This window comes from Lineus longissimus, chromosome 12 (genome assembly GCF_910592395.1).
Source record: "Lineus longissimus chromosome 12, tnLinLong1.2, whole genome shotgun sequence".
NCBI classification, from domain to species: Eukaryota; Metazoa; Nemertea; class Pilidiophora; order Heteronemertea; family Lineidae; genus Lineus; species Lineus longissimus.
In genome coordinates this window covers 1,495,206-1,514,502 of record NC_088319.1, presented here as the reverse complement: position 1 = coordinate 1,514,502, position 19,297 = coordinate 1,495,206, and the positions used below count along the sequence as shown (strand labels likewise).

The 19,297-nt window shown below is 40.5% G+C and overlaps 3 protein-coding genes across 10 annotated transcripts in view; 1 reads left to right on the top strand and 2 right to left on the bottom strand.

Annotated features, from left to right (window-relative positions):
* Nucleotides 1-1,225: 1,225 nt before the first annotated feature.
* Nucleotides 1,226-5,518, bottom strand: LOC135496877 (ubiquitin-conjugating enzyme E2 J2-like). The gene is made up of 6 exons (XM_064786445.1): nt 5,357-5,518; nt 4,815-5,080; nt 4,390-4,480; nt 4,202-4,249; nt 3,991-4,071; nt 1,226-3,102 (listed from the first exon to the last, which is right to left on the bottom strand). Exons 2-6 carry the CDS (start codon nt 5,078-5,080, stop codon nt 2,875-2,877), a joined length of 714 nt encoding a protein of 237 aa, XP_064642515.1. The 5' UTR covers nt 5,357-5,518; the 3' UTR covers nt 1,226-2,874.
* A 198-nt stretch (nt 5,519-5,716) lies between these two features.
* LOC135496898 (beta-1,3-galactosyltransferase 6-like) lies at nt 5,717-8,913 on the top strand. 2 transcript variants are annotated; one of them, XM_064786465.1, is made up of 2 exons: nt 5,717-5,845; nt 7,255-8,913. In XM_064786465.1, the coding sequence occupies exon 2, from the start codon at nt 7,272-7,274 to the stop codon at nt 8,328-8,330; it is 1,059 nt and encodes a 352-aa protein (XP_064642535.1). In that variant the 5' UTR covers nt 5,717-5,845; nt 7,255-7,271; the 3' UTR covers nt 8,331-8,913. The 2 variants fall into 2 exon arrangements, with proteins under 2 accessions (XP_064642535.1, XP_064642536.1); XM_064786466.1 differs by having other exon boundaries at nt 5,720-5,775.
* Nucleotides 8,914-9,468: 555 nt separating this feature from the next.
* Nucleotides 9,469-19,297, bottom strand: part of LOC135497099 (vesicle-associated membrane protein 3-like) — a 33,019-nt gene continuing 23,190 nt past the window's right edge. For 4 of the 7 annotated variants that reach the window (XM_064786812.1, XM_064786810.1, XM_064786814.1 and 1 more), the window contains one exon: nt 9,469-16,026. Coding sequence is in view for 6 of the 7 variants with exons in the window: in XM_064786810.1 (XP_064642880.1) it covers nt 15,945-16,026 (82 nt within the window). In the remaining variant the exon portion in view is untranslated. Of the gene's footprint in view, nt 16,027-19,083; nt 19,289-19,297 lie in introns of all 7 variants that reach the window. The other 3 variants (XM_064786811.1, XM_064786808.1, XM_064786809.1) reach the window with 1 other exon arrangement.

Here is a 19,297-nt window from a genome sequence, read left to right as displayed (position 1 = left end):
AATACAATGTTCGATCCAAAGGTCGCGAGTTCCAATTCGGTTGTGGACAACATTATTCTTTTTCTTTTTTTTCTTAATATTTCATTTTTATAATGCGTTTTTTCTTTTCCCTTGTTATTTAGATTTTAGATATTTGAGTTATGCTGCCTGCAACATACCTACAGAAAGGACAATAACAATAGCCCATCTCCAAGATCCAAGGGATAGTCCTTCAGATATCATATTTAGTATGAATATACAATGAGACTTGTCTCATGTGAATGGTCTTCCTCCAGTATGAATATGTTTCTCTGCAATGAGACTTGTCTTTCGATACTGCCTCGTGTGTATGGTCTTCCTCCAGTATATTTTGATATTGTATGCTTCAAATTTGAGTAACAAGCACAAAACAATACAAGCAAAGATTTTTAGGATTTGAATTATTGCAGCAGTGAACACACCAGAAATAAACTACATTACTAATACATATATTTCATCACCAGGAATATCATCAGGCATGTCACAAGAAAGAACAGCTGGAGATCTGAGAACAGCGTTATTGAAGCATCATTTTACAGAAATATCTATTGAAATAATGGCAAGTTCTACTAAGCGGTTTCATGATGACGCCCCAATGACGACACAGATTTATCGGATTCTGATTGGCTGAGAACCTGTGTACAAATGTACACTGTATTGCCCGAAAGGTTCAGGAAAAAAATTCGCGGCCCGCCAGTACTGAGACTAGCAATTGCGCAAATCAACGAACGATTCGAGGAACCCGTGACCGGAGACTCCATGGCAACGAGGTGAGCGCGAAACTAGCCGATAATGTATGCGTATGGCGACCAGCAGCGCCACAAAAATAACTAGCGGCAACGGGTAGAACTACAATGCAGACGATAGCAACCACGTGTGATAGCGCGGCCGCCCGCAAATATGATAAAGTTTGACTGACTAACGATCGTTCCTTGGTGCATTTGGTGTTGAAGTTGATTTTGATAGACTTTGATCAATTTTCGCACAACACTATTACTCTCTCGCCAAATCATGGCAATTCAAATTGAGTTTGCAAAATCTTTAGCCATTCGCCACTCATGTACAGCATTTCAAATGGCAAAAATGCCAAGGGGCGCACCAACCCTGATATGATGTATATATGATATTATGACTGCAACACATAACCATTGATTCGTTATATCACTGAGTAGTTCAGGCCGACAAAGAAAGTAACTAACACTTAACATAACAACTGAACGTGTTTATTTACTTGCATTTAAAAATATACAATATTCAGCATAATTGAAATGGGATTATCTTTCATATTTCTCTGTACACAGAATCCCTAAATATGTACAAGGGCAGAGTGTCATAGATGATTATGTAGTTCACAACTTCAACCTGCCAGTCTCGAGCATACCATTGTTTACAAACAAAGACTCCTCCTCAGGTAGAAGTGTAATTACATGTACATTGCGTGGCATGGTTGAATTTCACTTCCTACCTGGACACAATACCTGTTTGAAATTGACCTGGGCCTGGCCCATACTAGTATCCAGGCAATGAGAGACATGGAGTCCATACCAGCAAGCATGGACATTAGATTGAATGTTTACCTGGAGGCAAGAATCAGTTTGTCAACAAGGGTATGGCCGAAACTGGGGTCATGTTGAGGTTTGAAAGTAGTTTGTCCCTTTTTGAACGAATGACTGGAGTCCATGTTTCATGTTTACTCCCCTGTGTTAACCCCTCTTCCCAGATTCTCACACAAAGTACTGGCGTGGTCAAACTTCGCCGAGTATAACATTAGATGTCGCTTAATCTAATACAGAAAACTTAAACACAGAAATTTTGACAGACATGAAGTTGTTTATAACAAAGGCTGACCGTGACTCAAAGAAGTTTGGCAGATATATCTAACAATCATATCTAAGCCCCCCCCCTTTACATGATCAATGGAGACGAGCCATTTTTTGAGTTCCCAAAGTTCCAAGACCCCCCTCCTAATTTAATTTGAAAGTGGATTGTCATCTGGCCCCTTTACAGCTCCATGGATCTCCAGCTATATGCCCCCTCCACCCAAACAGCCATAGACCCAGACAATAACCCCGCAGTATTTTGATATACAGACAGAAAAAAGCCAACCATACAAACTGAGGTTATTGGGCCAATAACGCCCCATTTAGAAAACACGGTGAGAATACAAGCAAAATGAAATCCCAACCCCTTCAAAATATTTTCAAAAAGAATTTTTTTCATTATTTTTCATTGAGAATATGAAATCTCTTTGCGGCCGTTATCTTGTTTTTAAAGTACAGCATTGCCTATACAACTTAAGATAAATCATGTAAAAGTTAAATGTGGCCGTACTGTTATGAGAAGGAAGGTCTACGTCATTGCAACTTCCATGCCTGCCAAGTGGCAAAGGCAGGCATCAATTTCTGTCTCGAACCCAGCCTGTACCCTCCTTAGAGAAAAACCAATACACCGCAGTAAAAGCAAGTTACTCCCCAAGAGAACAGGCACGGAATATAATAACAATGTTTCGCGATCTGTTCAGAATAATAAGACCACGCTACTTCCACATTAGTCCAAGCTAGATAAGAACACAAACCTTCCCCACATGCATATAGCCTACTTTGCACCAAAGATATTCTTAGAGACTTTTAATAACAAATAAATTTATATAAAATCCACACATTAGTCCAGTCTGTATCAGATTAGACTATCGTTTGGTCTGTAATCACTCGACTATCGTTCACTCTGTATCAATCGACTAAAGCCAAGTTTATATTACCCCCCCACTGTAGGCCAGGTTATATTTCGCCCGACATTAGTCCAGTCAATATATCACTCAATTTCAGTCTAGTCCATTTCTCACTCCCGGGTCCTACCTCATTCAACTATACTTTTCAAAACATACTTGACAGACCAAGCGAATGCCGCAAAGCCCGCGATCACAATGATGTTTGTTAACGTGCTGGCCATGAAGCCCTGGGGTTGTGGAATCCCCTCCTGAATCTGGCTGGATCCATTGGTATTCCGGTTCAATCCCGCTTGACTGTTCCTTCCGACAGCAGCAACTAATTCTGCTTTCCGCTGCGCCAGAACTTTTTTAATATCCTGAAATGAGTGATCAGAGCAATTGAAAGTTATACTGGACGTTTTTCAAGACTGTTATCCTTACCACACCAACATTTTTGGTAGTGAAGACTGGTTCCGTTGCAGTGTGAGCTGACAAATGCATCCTGGCCAAGCCAAGCTTCAACAAGGATGAGTCGATGAGCTGCAGCCAACTGTCCCACACAAAAACATCTCGAAATCACACTTGCTACTGCTTAAAAGCAGCAAATAGCTACTGCGGGGAAGCCGGCAATACATGTACTATTTATTACTATTTTAAAAGAACAGGCCTCTGCAGGGCCAACCCATCTTGATCAATATCGCCTTTATAAGTGTCTGATGAGCAACTCCTGCGAAACCGTTCACACCACCCCTGGCATAACCCACATGGCGCGCCTCCCCGCCATTCCGCGCAACTTTGCCGCCATGCTCCCTAGGAGCATGACGTCATGTCCGTCTCAAAGCCATGACGTCATAAATGGGGCCAGCATCACGTCAACCACTGCGTCTTGACGTCAGTTCCAACACCTCACACGGTTTAAGAGATCAAGCGAAGACTTTTGAGCCTTCACAACGGTCACACAAGCCAATTAAGCTGGTCGCATCTCATCGCATTGCCACGTCAAAAATATCAAAAATATTTATTACTATTTTATGCAATGAAAATGGGGCACTGCAAAATGTAGAAGTCAGAGTCACTCGGCCAGTACCCCAAACTGGCAATTTACCATAGCGGTACGCGAATAACGCTTTGTAGCATTGCTCCCAGTTAATTACTACTCAAAATGCAGAGCTGAAGAACAAGAAGAAGAAAATGTCTGGCCTCATTTTAAAGACTTCGAAAATTCCACGATAACAGACATCAATTGATATTTTGCTATCACTCACCTCCACTATGGTTGGGAATAGTTCATAGAATGTTTTATTTCTCAAGTTGTATTCCAGACTTTGGGTTGCCAATTGTCTTTTCTGAAAGGAGCAAAATGTGTTACATAATTTATGCCTCTGTATAATAATATTGGGCCGAGTTAAGTCTGCTGGCCTTGGTGCTATACAAGTTACAGATGACTTATATTTTTGCAAATATTTTAATACTTACTGTATAATCAGACGTCTCGATACTTCCTAGAGTGGGACTTTTTTCAAGCTGAAAAGGAATTAGAAATTGATCAAGACTTCTATAGCAGTTGTAGATACAGGTGCAGTTATGGCTGTGGTGGGCTGCAATTTCAGGCAACACCCACCAACGTTCGGCCGATTTTTCCCACTGACCAAGTCTTTACATACCATGAAGCTGAGTAAACCAGTGAGGATGGTTGACACGGACCAGGCCGGGTTCCAGGTATCTGGGTGGAAATCACTGATCGAGAGACAGAGCCTGTAACAATAGAAAAACAGTTTGTTGAAACCTCTGGTCCTCTTGCTATCATGCAGAGTTAACTGTATCATTAGTATTTTTGCTGAGACCAATTTTGCTTCTCACGCGAAACAAAAGATAACCATGTAGATATGATTATGAATGGCTTCGAGAGATTGAAACGGAAACGGATTTAGTGCAACAATGCCAACATGTATGGATAGCTCATTATAATATTACTATTATCTATGACCCCCGAATTCTTCTTTGGCAAACCATCATCATTCTGGTTGTTTTCTTTTGTCAATTTCAGTACTGTGAGAATGCACGGACTTCTCTAAGCAGTCTGTCTTACCGAGTGTTACATTTGAACCTTCCATTCGGTGTTACCATATAGATACTCGGAGGTTTGAAAGGAAACTCTCGGGGGAAGACAAGCTTCCCGTGGTAAAGACCACCCTCGTATGGCGAGTTCTCTGGGCCACTGACGACGTAGTGCCACTCCAGGATATTTGATGGCAGAGGTTCTGCCGTGATGTATGGGACGGGATCCTTCATGATACGAACATAGTCCTGTCGTAGCCGGGCAGTGGCTGTCGTGTTGGTCCGCTTACTCGCCATCTGAAGAAAAAACAGTCCGATTCAAAAAAGTAGTTTCACTTTCAAATGACAATTCAACCTTAACCTAACTTACAGTCTTCAAGTCATGGCTTTTTCACCAGGCTTAAGATTTGCAAAGTGAATCTGTTCAAGTCTATGAATCCAACAATGTATTTTAATCCAGGTGCGACCTATTTAGGATGACAGAGTTTTTGGGCTGTTAGGGGACTGTCGAAATAAGGGCGACCAGGGTTTGTGAACAGCAGTTGTTCAGATTGAAAAATCAAACAATCCGACCTTCCTTGAAGTTGTTCTGCGATTCTTCGAAATGGTCGTTAGGAGTACTTCAACTACATATATCCATGTACCGGCAACCGGCTTTTATAACATATATAGTCGGGAAAACCGAAGAAACATTTCCAAAATTTTCGTAAAATTTCGCAAGAAAAACAGGAAGTGAACGTGTAAATAGGCGGAAGGAGAAGAAAAAAATAAGATTAATAAATTAGGTACGTTTCTAAAAACATATAATAATGATACATTTCGATCTTGTATTCCTTCTTTTGAAACAAACAATTTTTCAATTATCGGAATAAATTGTTAAAATATTTTTGTCATTATTGACGAATGGCACTTCTACAAAGCTGCAAGTCCTAATATCAAAAACATGGCAGCCACCATGTTTTCCAAAAAAAGCAAAAGTTTGCTCTAAAAATGTAAATAAAAGTGCTTTCTGTTGTGAAAGTCAAAACTATTTTGTGGTGAATAGACAAAGCACATTTTAAAGTAAGCAACTATGTGTTAGTATTGATGTTATTTGCAGAAATGAATGATTGAGAAGCCAAAATGTGCACTGAAATGGTGAATTTATATTTGTTTTTTTGGTAATTTCATTTGTTGGGTCGGGTAGGCACTGGTAAAATTACAGTCTACCGGGACACGAGATTTGGAGATGTAGTCATTGAAAAATCTGTCCACTGTCTTTTTCTCCATTTGGGTCCATTGTCTAATTGTAGTCGTATAGACCTTTTTACACGAGGCGGAGGAAGTCACTGCAGTGCCACTCAAACAGCCCACTGTGCTGGTAACTACATTGGTTTACTGTCGTTTCGCTACATTGCCAGTTCGCTACCAGTCGTTTCGCTACATGTGGCGGTCGTTTCGCTACATGGTAGGTCGTTTCGCTACATGGGTGGAATCGTTTCGCTACATGATGGGTACGGTCGTTTCGCTACATGGAGGACGTTTCGCTACATGGGTGGAGTCGTTTCGCTACATGGATGTAGGTAATTTCGCTACATCGTAGGTCGTTTCGCTACATGGGTGGAGTCTTTTTTTTTTCAAGTTTGTGCTAAACTCCGGGCTAAATATTTGTTGTGAATTTAGGGAAAAAATGCTCGAGTATACTACAATCAAGATGTACAGACCGGGGGAGCTGGCGGTACGTACCCATAAGTCTTTGCGGTAGTCTCGCGCGTACCGGATATAACCCATCAAGCTTTTCTCCTTCAGAGAAATACTGCGTTGCGCTCAAGTGCCTTATAAGGCTGTGAACAAAATTAACGTTCGACCAATGAGAAAGCCACATTACCCTGCATACGAGGTTGGACGCGTGATCACTAAATGACAAGTAAAAATAGAATCAGACCACATGTTTCTATATGTCAGAATGCTGCCGTTTGCGCTGTAGTACACGTGTGTTGTCCAAATTTTCGATTTCAAGCAAGTTAAAGGCCAACCTCGTGTCCACCAGACTAATGCATAATTGGCAGTTGAGCGCAACGCAGTATTTCTCTGAAGGAGAAAAGCTTGATGGGTTATATCCGGTACGCGCGAGACTACCGCAAAGACTTATGGGTACGTACCGCCAGCTCCCCCGGTCTGTACATCTTGATTGTAGTACTCGAGCATTTTTTCCCTAAATTCACAACAAATATTTAGCCCGGAGTTTAGCACAAACTTGAAAAAATAATGACTCCACCCATGTAGCGAAACGTCCTCCATGTAGCGAAACGACCTTACCCATCATGTAGCGAAACGACTCCACCCATGTAGCGAAACGACCTACCATGTAGCGAAACGACCGCCACATGTAGCGAAACGACTGGTAGCGAACTGGCAATGTAGCGAAACAGCCTGATACCACTACATTCATATTGTATCTTTCTTAAGTTAATCGATATCCTTAATTGCAGATTTCGACTACCGTACGATGGAGGGAATAGTAAAGCCAAGTGTCCAGCGCCGTCTTAATCGGCATGCCACAAAGATTCTGGTGGGCGGTATCTTCCTCTGCCTGATTGGGATCCTGTTCATATCGATCTGTAGCCAGCCAGCCAGTCCGGCCCATTACATGCACAAAGATCATGACGCAGCTCATAAAAGAGATGCGCGATTCTTCAAAAATCCGTTAGAGAATGATCGCGATGTGTCATTCCTGGTTATCATGATCATTACAGGGCCAGACAATAAAGCCAGACGGGAAACTATACGCCAGACGTGGTTGTCCTCAGTTCCGCACAATATCAAGTGTTTATTTGTAGTCGGCACCAAACATTTAACTCCTGAGAAATTTGCAGAACTAAATCAAGAAGATCATGAATTCCATGACATGCTGCTGCTAAAAGATACTCAGGACGCATATGAGAGACTGACGGCTAAAGTCGTGGATGCTTTTACTTGGTTGGACATGAATGTAAACTGTAAATTTGTGCTGAAAGTTGACGATGACACGTTTGTGCGGGTCCAAGATGTTTATGATGAGCTAAAAACTCGACACAAGGAGGACGGCGCACTCTATTGGGGATATTTCACTGGCGATGCCCGCGTCAAAAAGTCTGGTCCATGGAAAGAACCGGATTGGAATCTATGTGATAGGTACCTTCCGTACGCCCGCGGGGGCGGTTATGTCCTGTCAGCTGGGCTTGTACATTTCATCGTAGCTAACCAAAAATATTTTAAAAAATACAAAAGTGAAGATGTTTCAATCGGGGCTTGGCTTGGCCCGTTGGAAATCACGAAACTTCACGACCAGCGGTTTGATACAGAGTACAAAACCAGAGGTTGTAGTAATGACTTGTTACTCGCACATAAACAAAGTATTGAGGATATGAAAGAAAAACATGAGAATTTGTTAAAAATATCTAAATTGTGTAAAAAGGAAGAGCACATATTTGAATCTTACGTCTACGACTGGAATGCCCTTCCATCTAAATGTTGCAAGAGGCAAGATTCAAAAGTCAACTCAGATAAACCGAAAGAGTTGAAATGAAATATCATAATCATTTTGCCGATATAACTTGTGCCATGGACTGTGCCATCAAATTTCCTGTGATTTTGTGATAAATCTTATAAGATCGGCACTCTTGTGGTGTGGTCAAAGTCAGATGGCCAATGCGTTGCCATTGTTGTGTACAAATTGAAATAGTCATGGTGGTCTTCCTGGGTGCACACATACAACATAGTTAGCTGTGTGCCAAATCACAGGTCTCTGGTTTTAAAAATCATTCAGAAAACAAAAGACACCGGACAACAAAAAGCAACTGTGGTGCAAAAATGACGAAATATTTGTCTTTCTATGAAATAGGTTTTTAAGACCTCTACAATATGATGTCGCAGACATATGTATACCTGCTCCTGAAAAATCTGAAAATTGTGCGTACATATATGTACTAAATGAACAGCCATAAAGGAAAAATGACTTGGGTCTCTAATATACTGTTTCTTGACAATGTGTTTGTATTATTCCCTAAAAGAGGGCACTAGTGGACAATGTGTTTACATTTGTCCTTTTCCTGTGCTGTTGATGTCTGTGTATATAGAAATTTTTATTTTGAATAAATTAGATTGTTTAAGTTTGGCTGTGTTCACTTTCAATTGTGAGGACAATAACTACGCATCAGCCTTTAGTGACCCTGCCTTCATCCCAGGTAGGCAGTTGTGACTATCTGGACTATGTCTCTACTTAATACTATGGAGAAGTCTCTGACCATGGTTGTGGCTGTCTACACAGCTGCCTGGAGAGACAAGGTCACCAACCATGGTACTGCGACGGTGCCAGGATAGAAGTGATTTGTCCATGCCTCTGCACAGCTACCTGGAGAGACAGAGCACCAACCAAGATTCTCCGATGATGTCTGGATTGTATCTGCCTGAAGCGATGCACCAACCAAGATTCTCCGACGACGTCTGGATAGTATCTGCCTGAAGCGATGATGTCGCCACAGAAGAGAGTTGCGACTATGTCCGGCTGACTTGACCAGGCAGGAGACACTGGAGAGATCACGTCTTCCACCTCATGTCAAAGGCCATGTCTGGCAGTAGTGACTGCAATCTGCAACGGGGCCCGAGCTGGCACACTTTTTCATCCATGCTCCTGGTCTGGGGGGGATTAAAGGATGCAAGCGTCATTTTCTTTTACACCTCCTTTATTATATACATTGACATACTTCCACTACAAACTAAGGTACACTTTATACAAGTCCTACAGGGGGCTCACTAAACAATGCAATGATGGAATGACAACCTTTGAAACACGCGTCAAACATCAATTCAAAATTTGAAATTTTACCAATAATATTGTGACATAACCAGCTAAGTTGCTACCGGCAACATTTCAACATGCCTCAGTCAAACCTTCTCCAAGTTTCAATTGACTGAAACTGATTCCAATTCCAAATATTGCTTAGGTGCGATTGTTTTGAAACGTCCTGTAGACTGTTGGCAAAAATTACTTACCTCACCTAATGGTAACATAAATTATTCATAAACTTCACTCCTCTTTTGAGGGAAGGCCCCACCACGTCAAGCCAATTCAAGCTCCTCTCAAAACAAGCCCATTCAAGACATGTTGAATTACTGCCAGTGCATTTTAAAGTATTCTGGACAATAAGACTGCTGTACAATGTAAATCTAACACATTGACAATATAATATAACCTACAACTTCATTTACGAGGTATGCATTTGATGTTGATGACGAATAATGATGGGAATACCCGTTACAATCCAATTCTTACATGCATAGTTCTGTAAACCACCGTCAACAAGCATACAGAGGTATACTCTGTCATCCAACCGGACAAACAAAGCTATATTCCATTGTCCAGCTGGACATACAGAGCTATATTCTGCTGTCAGTTGGGCATACAAAGCTATATATAAAGCCCAGACTAGACATAAAACTCTAGATCCTGTTGTCTGGTTGGGCTTACAAAGCTATATCATATTTTGTTGTCTGGTGGGTACGACAAAAGAAAATCTGTCGCGTCCGACACTTAGTTTTCGATTCATCCCATTGGATAACAAAATTCATGAATTGGAATGGTTGTGCTCTATAGTATAGCTCTGTATGCTTGTGTACCGTGTAGACTACATGTAGTACATGAACTGCTTCTAAAGTTAGGAGATGAAATATAGCTACTGTACGCTCTTAAAACCAGGTTCAGCTTATTCACTAGGTGCTGTTTTAAAACTTTTTAATAGTAAACTTAGTAAGCTTCCAAATACTGGGGACAGGACATCATTATAAATTACAAATTGCAATGGGCTCATCAATGAATGTCCCTAGTGGGATTCCAGTTAAAAAGTTAAGACGAAAATACATTGTGTCATTACTATTAAACTGTGTAGGACTTTTGTTAGAGTTGTCCAGTGTGGTGACTAGGCCGGGTTTAGTGATGCAAGCAGACTGTGTGTTATTAATTCAGGACATTTATCACTGGAGTGTTAAGTATTGTGCAAACTAAAATGTACAATTATGGTCAAGGTATAATATACACAAGGAACGAAACTGAAAATTGTTACTGCTGAGGACAAGTAATAGTAAAACCGTACATCAGATGCCAAAGTGGGTCATGTATGGTGAATATTTTTCAAAGCACACAAGCAAGATAAATGCAGGCGCGAACAGTGTCAGAGCGTGGACAAATCTTAGTCGTATCTGGTGTGACAACATAAATTCATTAAACCTTTCGCTACCACAGGATTTTTGCAGTGTACCGCACCCCCCGGCCTGCACCCGGTAAAGACCCGGTATCCTGGATCCCAACTAGGTTTAGGGTAAGTTACATAGCTGTGCATTGAGTCGAGTGCGGTGCAGCCATCTTGTTTTTAACCAGGTGTAACCAACCAATCAGTCGAATGATAGAACTTAGGGAACATTTAGTAGTACGGAGAACTGCGGGCCAGTATTACGCAGGGCCTACAGACTTAGTATATACAGGGTGCGGTTGTGAGAGTTAAGGACGTGTGCGTACAAGTCACCCATTCTTAGAATAATTTGATTTTATATATTCATCAAATTGAGCTGTATGCACGCAACAATTGCAACACGCTTGGAATGTGATATTGGAATAGTTCTTTTTGGGTGGGGGTGGAGGCAGGGGTTACACACACGGCTCGAGACAAGGCAGAAATAAAACTTTGCTGTGACGTCAATGGTTTGTCATAGTTCGGCTGAAATAGAGCTCAAGGTCTGACCCACATCGCCGTTTAACGTTGCAATTTGCAATGAATGCTCATGGATACAGCCTTTTTGCCATTTTGTCATCATTGATAAGGTCTGAAACCTGTGCATTAGGTTGCTATGGTTACGACTGAACAACCAACTCCCGATCAGCAACTCCAAAGACAACCCACAAAACACCGAGGGATTATTTTCAAAACGAAGATTTCTCGAATATTGCAACAAAAAGTCAACACCAGGCATACACTTTCATATATTATCACAAAGGTCATTGCGTATAGTAGCATCTAATAGCACGGCATTCAAATTCAAATTCAAACTCAACAAATCACAAGTAGTAATAACTAACCATTAAATAATTTACTAATAATAAGTGTGATGGAATCCATTATGGTGAATCTTGGCTGTAGTAGCCAGTGCATTTTCATAGTAAAGTGCCTGATATAATGCAATCACCGAGCCTTGTCGCAGGTATCTGCAATGACTATTACAAGTGAGAGATTTCTGTTGGAGGCAATCATGGATGCAGTTGCAGCGACGAAAATTGCTTGTTTTCGGGGCATGAAATGGACAACACGTTTTGTACACAAGAATACAACTAGCACAGGTGTGTAAATAATAGAAATGAACACAGTGAGTAAATAGCACAAGCCCAGTACCTAGGCCTAGCTTCAAACTAAGCCAAGGAGTACATTTCTTCAGGTTGGCACCAATTACCTCTGGTAAAAGTTTTCTAACTGGTTCTGATATTCTGAAACCAGGCTACCTGAGTAACCATAGATCTTACAAAGCTCAGCCTCAATTCCAAGATGGCCGCCAAAGTTCAAAATGGCCGCCGATTACTTTCAGCCAAGATCCTCTCATGATATCTTTTTCGACTGTAAGCTATTTTATGATTTGTTTTCAACGGTAAGCTACAAAACAAGAGAAGTTTCATCTTTCGCAGAGGTCGGACGCAAACGGAGTCAGTTACTGGACGCAGAGATTGTGCAATTACTCACCATGGGATGGAGGTTCGGAAACGTTCACAAGTTATCAATCTGAGAAAGTGCAAATTTGTTCAACGACAAATGGTAGTGGAAATTCATGTTTGCTGTCTCAATAGTGCTGCCATCTTATGGCCCAAGTGAATTTTTTTCTCGTGCATTCATGGATAACCTGCATATATTGTGAGGATAGAATTTAACATGACTGATAATTATATTCCATGCATTTTTAACCCATAACGAGTTGCTAATTATATAGACTAACGACAAACTGTACAAAGTATCCAGTGCTTACATAGGACACTGGATCACTACACAATATGGTTAATATTTATATTACACTTATACTGTAGATCCCATTTTTTTCAATAAGCTATTTTCACCTCATGCAGTCGAACAACACTGTTAAGGATTAAAGACTCCTCGAGCAGTATGATTGAAAATGAAGCTCGGAAGGAATCTAGATGTTGAAATCCTTGGCAGCGTTCGACTCAACTGCAAAAATGGGATTTATAGTATTTTTATCCCAGCAAGAATTTTGACCTTTTTTTGTAACATTCTATACACTTACTCACAATGGGTTTATTCAGCTTGCCTCCCCTGGATTCCGACAATGGAATAACCCAACGAGTGAAATAATGTTAAATTGGGCAACCCCATTACGAAATCTAGGGTGGACAGGAGCTAAGAACCTGAACACTCACAGAACTTCAAAATGCAAAATTTTGGCCTCATTTCAATTAATTCTGAGAAACGAGAGTACATCTTGAATTTGGAAATTTTGTGACAATTCCATGATTCTATTAAATAGAATAATGATGAAATACGGAGTTTTCTGTGACACGATAGGTGTCAGATATAATATTTATACAATGTAATATCATTATATCTTATGAAAGCTAGAGAACAGAATGACGAACTACAAAACAACTACAAAAATGTTCAATGGAGATAAAGGAACGTCTCCACGTAATTATCATCATGAACACTAGGTGGCGTTTCAGACGGACATGAACTTCGTGCCGCGGTACCAAAGCTCTTTCCAAACGATCGCGAAATAATTTGAAATCGACAGAACTGTTATTCCATCCACACCAGTACAACAACATCTGTAACATTTCTGCAAAAGATACAATAAATGTACAGAAATTCAGACTGGTGTTTTTTCAAGTTTGATTCCCACCCTGACTTTCTATTTGCGCTTTTAGAACAATTTGAAGATATCGAATGAAAATAATGTCAAACTTCATCTTTCTGTTTTACGTCACTTTGAAGCCGAGTGATTCAAATCTTAACCTGAAAACATTTCTGACATGATACGAGACAATCAGAACTGCCCCGCACATGAAATATCTTTTGAACATCAAACCAACAAAACCTCAGACACAAAGTTCCGTCTGTCCGTCCGTCCACACTACCATTACAGAGAGAAAAACGCGAATGTCAAATCATTCGGATTTTGAATTCATTCATTTTGTGACATCCTTTATACAATGACAAAACTTCAATGTTGAATGTGAAGTTTAGCATCATGTGATATACAATTTGATCATACACAATCATGGGTAACATGGCATTAACACACCAGTCGTGCACCTGGGGAATGCGAGGTTTTGACTTTGGAGGTGAGGACAAGATGGGGAAAAAACCATCAGAGACAGCCGTGGCAGCCCCACTCGTTATGACTGAACTGTGGTATATGACGTTTTGTATCACAGATTGTTCTTGCTCAATTCCACCCGCAAAGTGCAGATTGCAATCCCATAATTCTTACTGGAACATGACACAGACTTTTCCATTGCACAGGCTGTGGAAGACTGTATCCTGCCATAAAGCATCGGCCGGATGAATTCCAATTCTCAGTCAAGTGGAAATGAAATATAGAACCAATCTGACCACAAAAGTCTTGGGGCAATTCATTTTTTTCTCCTTTTGCCCTCAACATCCAAAGTTTAGACAATGACCAATGATAAAAGCATTTGCAAGACAGAAATGTTTGACATGTTTTCACATAATTTCCTTTTGGAATAAAGTATATTTTGACAATAAATCACACCGATTGTTGCCAATCAGACACCACACCCTTCCATATTGCACTAAATTTCCACGGAATTACTTTGCCTACCTCTTCGGAGCTAGGAGGCCTTTACTCACTTTGTCCCTTTGAACACGTTGAGTAGACAGCATGCTCACAATCAAAATCATGACCAGCATAAAGACCTATCTCAACATCAGAGTTTCACGCTGCGTAACTTGATGTTCCATTCCCACAGGCATTTGACAAGTGCCAACAATGCAACTGCATTGTTGTTGGTATAAACACGTACAAGGCCTTTGCATAAGTGCATCACACAGCGTGACACATTGATGTGGAGACAGGCCTTCAGTCTTGCTCAAACATTTGTAAGGAAATACACCCAAGGATGATGCGGCGGAGAGACAATCAGCACACTCGTTAGAAAGATCCAAATGCAGAGTCTGATGAATTGATATGCAAGCTCAATCTTATTAATAATTCACTTAATTGATTAATATATACTCGTTAAGGCTATTGGCTATGTACAGCTTCATCTAGGGTATACAGAACATGCATGAACTTTATAAGTACTCAAGAACTTGGAATGATGAACGGAGGATTTCGCCAAGTTGCACGACTTCCAAGTATTCTGGGAGCATGCATTCACGATGCGGGCTGCAGAAAATCGCAAGGAATCTGTTTCTCTAATGTTGGGCTGGCTAAACGTCAACTAATCGGTTTTGTACCAACGGGTAAAGCATGATGCAAGTGCTGACGTTGGCTACTTCAAGTATCCACACCATGTGTTCTAGTTTATAATCATCATGTTTTAGCTATTGAGTTTTAGCAGGGCATGGCACCCAGCCTTTTCTCAAATGCGTCTCATTACCCTGCCTTTTTTATCAGTGGCCAATGCATTTCCCAGCAGGCGGAGCATTACACCTGGACTTTTCACTTTCAGATAGTACCCTTTTCTGCCCTGCCTTTTCAGATTTCTAACTGAAACACCAATCTTTGAAAACCATATATATAGATACGGAATTCATTTGACCTGATATGCTCCCAATCAACCAATATTTGATTAGAGTCTTTCAATTCAATATAAATTGAAAGACTCTGATTTGATATAGCATCACAACAACTTTAACATCAATGCCCTATTACACATTTGCCTATCATGTTTACATGTAGAAGATAAAGAGAATGCCTTATTTCCGAAGCCTGCAACTTGGCAAAACCAACCTCATCCCCGGTGTCTTAAAACATCAACTCCTCATCACGGCATTACAATACTACACAAGGAATGCATGAATGAACCTCGTCCCCAGATGCACAGCCAGGTGGCCCTCGTTTCTAAATATAGAACTGTCTTGCTTGTCACATGTGAAGAATCTTGGCTCTCGCTGGTCTGATAGATTTATAATAAGATGTCCGTGTTTATAATCTGCGCTAGGAAAACCATCCAGACTACTCCTTTTTCTGACTGGTCACTACCCAAACTGAAAAGAAATGAGGTTGAAAATTAATCGTATTATTGAGCCAAGGAGCGTGAGAACATCTCATGCAGAAAGAAGTACAAAAGTAGAAAAGCCAAATTATCACACAACTCATGCAGATAAATCACTGCACAAAATTTGCCCACCATTTTGGAAATTTTGGTCGCAGTGTCCTGGAAGTTACGTTTTTATTAATATCCCTGTCGGAGGAACCTTTTGAAAAAATTTGTCGAAACAAATTTTAAAGGATTGTCGCTCTCACAGAAAGTTTCGCAATCAGGTGGAAAGATTTTGAACGGCGGTTAAGAAACAAAATCTGAAGGATGAAATTCAAAACGGTAAGTTATAATCAATACAAATCAGCCATTTAATCGTTGTGGCATCCTCCGTATTTGAGATTTGCAAGATTTGCGATGCCTTTTTCTGCATATCGCACACCACAGTTTACAGTGCACCTCACCCAAAGTTGTCTGATTATGCTCTATGCAATGTACACTCTCTGTACAAGGCATAAAGCAGTATATGGTGAAGCCGTTTTTTGATCACACAGACCTCACTTTCCATGGCCACTGCACTGCTAATATGAACTGGAGAGACAAGACCACTAATGAATATTCATAGGTTGGAGGGTCGAGGCCTATCAATTAGACGAGTGCATGTTTTTAACTCTCGAGTACATATTTGGAGAGGTATTGAAAAAATATTTGTTGTGGCAAGTCTACAGATATAAAGAAATTATTTGATGAAAAAATTAAGTTCGAATTTTGCTGATTTGGTAATAGGGGGGCGTGTTTTGAGATTTTTCTGCCAGTTGGCTGAAAAGAGTGGAAATATCAATGTCTGTCTAATTTGTCGATTATCAAAAAATTTCCGTGGTCAACTACCAGTTTATTTTTCACCATTTACTTGCCCGACTGTCCGGAATATCATATCAAATTTCAGATTCACAACCCCACGCAGTATTTGATGCGTCGCGGTCAAACATTGACAATTTAACTGCTAAAAGGCTTAAAAAGTCAATTGTGGTCTTGTCTCTGGATTTCAAAATGACTTCACAGGGCTTGCCCTTTCAATCTTCTCTAGATACCGAGAAACTTTCAACGCAAAGTATATCATGGTTTTTGAATGAGACACAAAATGCTAGACTTGCTGAGATATCAGAACTGATTACCTTTAGAGAGTAAAGTAGGGGTGCTGATGAAGTGAACCACAGTGAACATAAAAGAAATGATTGACTACCTGTGGCTACCTGTGTACTGCCTAATAGCATCCCGCGAAGTTACTATTTATAGCTCACAAGGTCATTTGCATAAGATATTGATGACGTTTGAGTCACGTGACAGTCGGACATCGACACTTATTTCTACGCATTTGAGCTTATTTCAAAGTCAATTATCTTTGACCCTGCATTGTTTCTAGCATGAATGATACCATAAGAGTCAGAGAGAGAAATATTCAGAACAATTATGTAGTATTTCCAACACTCAGACATGTGCCAGATTGAATCTAACTGCCCTAGTTAGAAAGCCTGAATCCATTACGAAACCGCATGTTTGTCCGACATTGCCTGTAATTCAGCGATGGGGAAATAGAGGGCAGCAGCTGCAGTGACGTCATCTTCGCGGAATGCTATTGTACATAGTGGGTTGACTGGCTAAGATTTGTCAAGTAAGTGTTATAAGTTGATTGAGACATATTGTAAGCATACCAAGCACTATTAAGCACCCTCTGCTCCCATTTGATGTATACGTTTGAATAAGTATAAATAGACATTAATATTTAGCAGACCTTTGCTGATGGTCGGTGGCATCTTGTCAGATGCTGCACGATTATGGAGGAATGGTCTATTGAATTATTGCTAAATATACCCCAAATTGACCCCGATAGTTATGGCATTTCCAGTAGATTCTAAAATTTGTCCGATGTATGTGAGAATTGAAGTTCATCAGCCCCAACAGACAGCACAACTTATCCACTACAGCTATAGATAGATCCTGAAATAAAAATTGTAAATAATCTTGCACTCTGTGAAAAAACGGGAAACTAAGATCTGAAATAACACAAGTGAATATGAAAAACAAAAATATCATCCAACTTTCAACAACTTATTACGCTGAATCGCATTTTCTTTACAAATTTTCATTTTGATTTTTTGCAACTGGGCAAAGTCTTAATATTCATCCAATGTGACGGAGATCAATAGCACTGCCGATAAGAGTTCTGTATATCGCGATCTACTTTCAAATTCTGATTTTTTTCAAACATGGCAAGAGTGACCCAGAATTTGGCCCTCACAAGAAAAGTTTCGAAACGAATTTTGTAACTTTGTTAAAGGGGCTCTTTGCAAAGGCTGTCAGGTACAATTCACAAAGAGACTGGTGACATGAAAACCTGCTCGTCGAGAGCTTCGAAATGAATGGTCATGTCGATAGGTTTTGACGAACGGTTGCATTTTTCTGCAATAGATGGCGCCAAATGAACACGTCGCGCAAACATCGCCGACAGGAATGACTACGTGAAAATGAAGCCATCGAACATGAACACAAACACTGTTACAACACCGTCAGACCACCAAACACCGACACATCAGATGCCAAAACAAGTAATGACGGGCCACCCAAGTTTGGGCGCAGGGCGACAGCAAACAACCAAAAAGGTGTCGATAAAAAAATCCTTGTCATTATCTGTGTTCATGGTAGATGCTCATCTCAGTTGTAGGTATACTGCTGCAGTTTTGTCTTGGAACCAATTATGGCTTCTTTTGTTACAAAATGTATTAAGGTTCATATGTTTTATACTTTGTCGACACAAAAAAGATTAATATAAGATTAAAAGTGAACGATATTTTTTGTGTTATTCAGTATAATGGGGAGAAATGAAGTAACTGTTCAGAACTAGGTTCAGGGCACCAGGCTGGGAACTACACGACTTTTCATATGATTTCTTTTGCAGATCTAGCAAGTTTAGATGGATTTTTTTGTTGAGAAAGCTGGACTGTGAAAGATAACACTGAAAATCATGAAGTAGAAGAAAAGAAAATAGATTAAATTTGTAATTCACTAGTTGTCTTGACGTGTTTCCATCTAGCCCTGGGTTGCATCCCCCGCGGGGGGTGGTTGAATTGGTGCTTGGGGAACTTGACCGGGAACAGCTTGACCGGGAACGACTTGACCGGGAACCTGGCCAGGTACAACACTTGGCTGCCCCACAGGTTGTTGCACAGCAGGGGGAGCACTCTTCCCACCCGGTATTCCGACGAAATAAACTGCAAAAA

What these genes read in the sequence shown, in the direction of transcription:
- LOC135496898 (XM_064786465.1), top strand. Translation starts at nt 7,272, where the DNA reads ATGGAGGGAATAGTAAAGCCAAGTGTCCAGCGCCGTCTTAATCGGCAT.
- LOC135496877 (XM_064786445.1), bottom strand. Translation starts at nt 5,080, where the DNA reads ATGGCGAGTAAGCGGACCAACACGACAGCCACTGCCCGGCTACGACAG. An exon ending in AGGTTCAAATGTAACACTCG is followed by an intron (nt 4,481 to 4,814) that starts GTAAGACAGACT and finishes CTATTGTTACAG; the next exon opens with GCTCTGTCTCTCGATCAGTG. An exon ending in TATTCCCAACCATAGTGGAG is followed by an intron (nt 3,103 to 3,990) that starts GTGAGTGATAGC and finishes CACTCATTTCAG; the next exon opens with GATATTAAAAAAGTTCTGGC.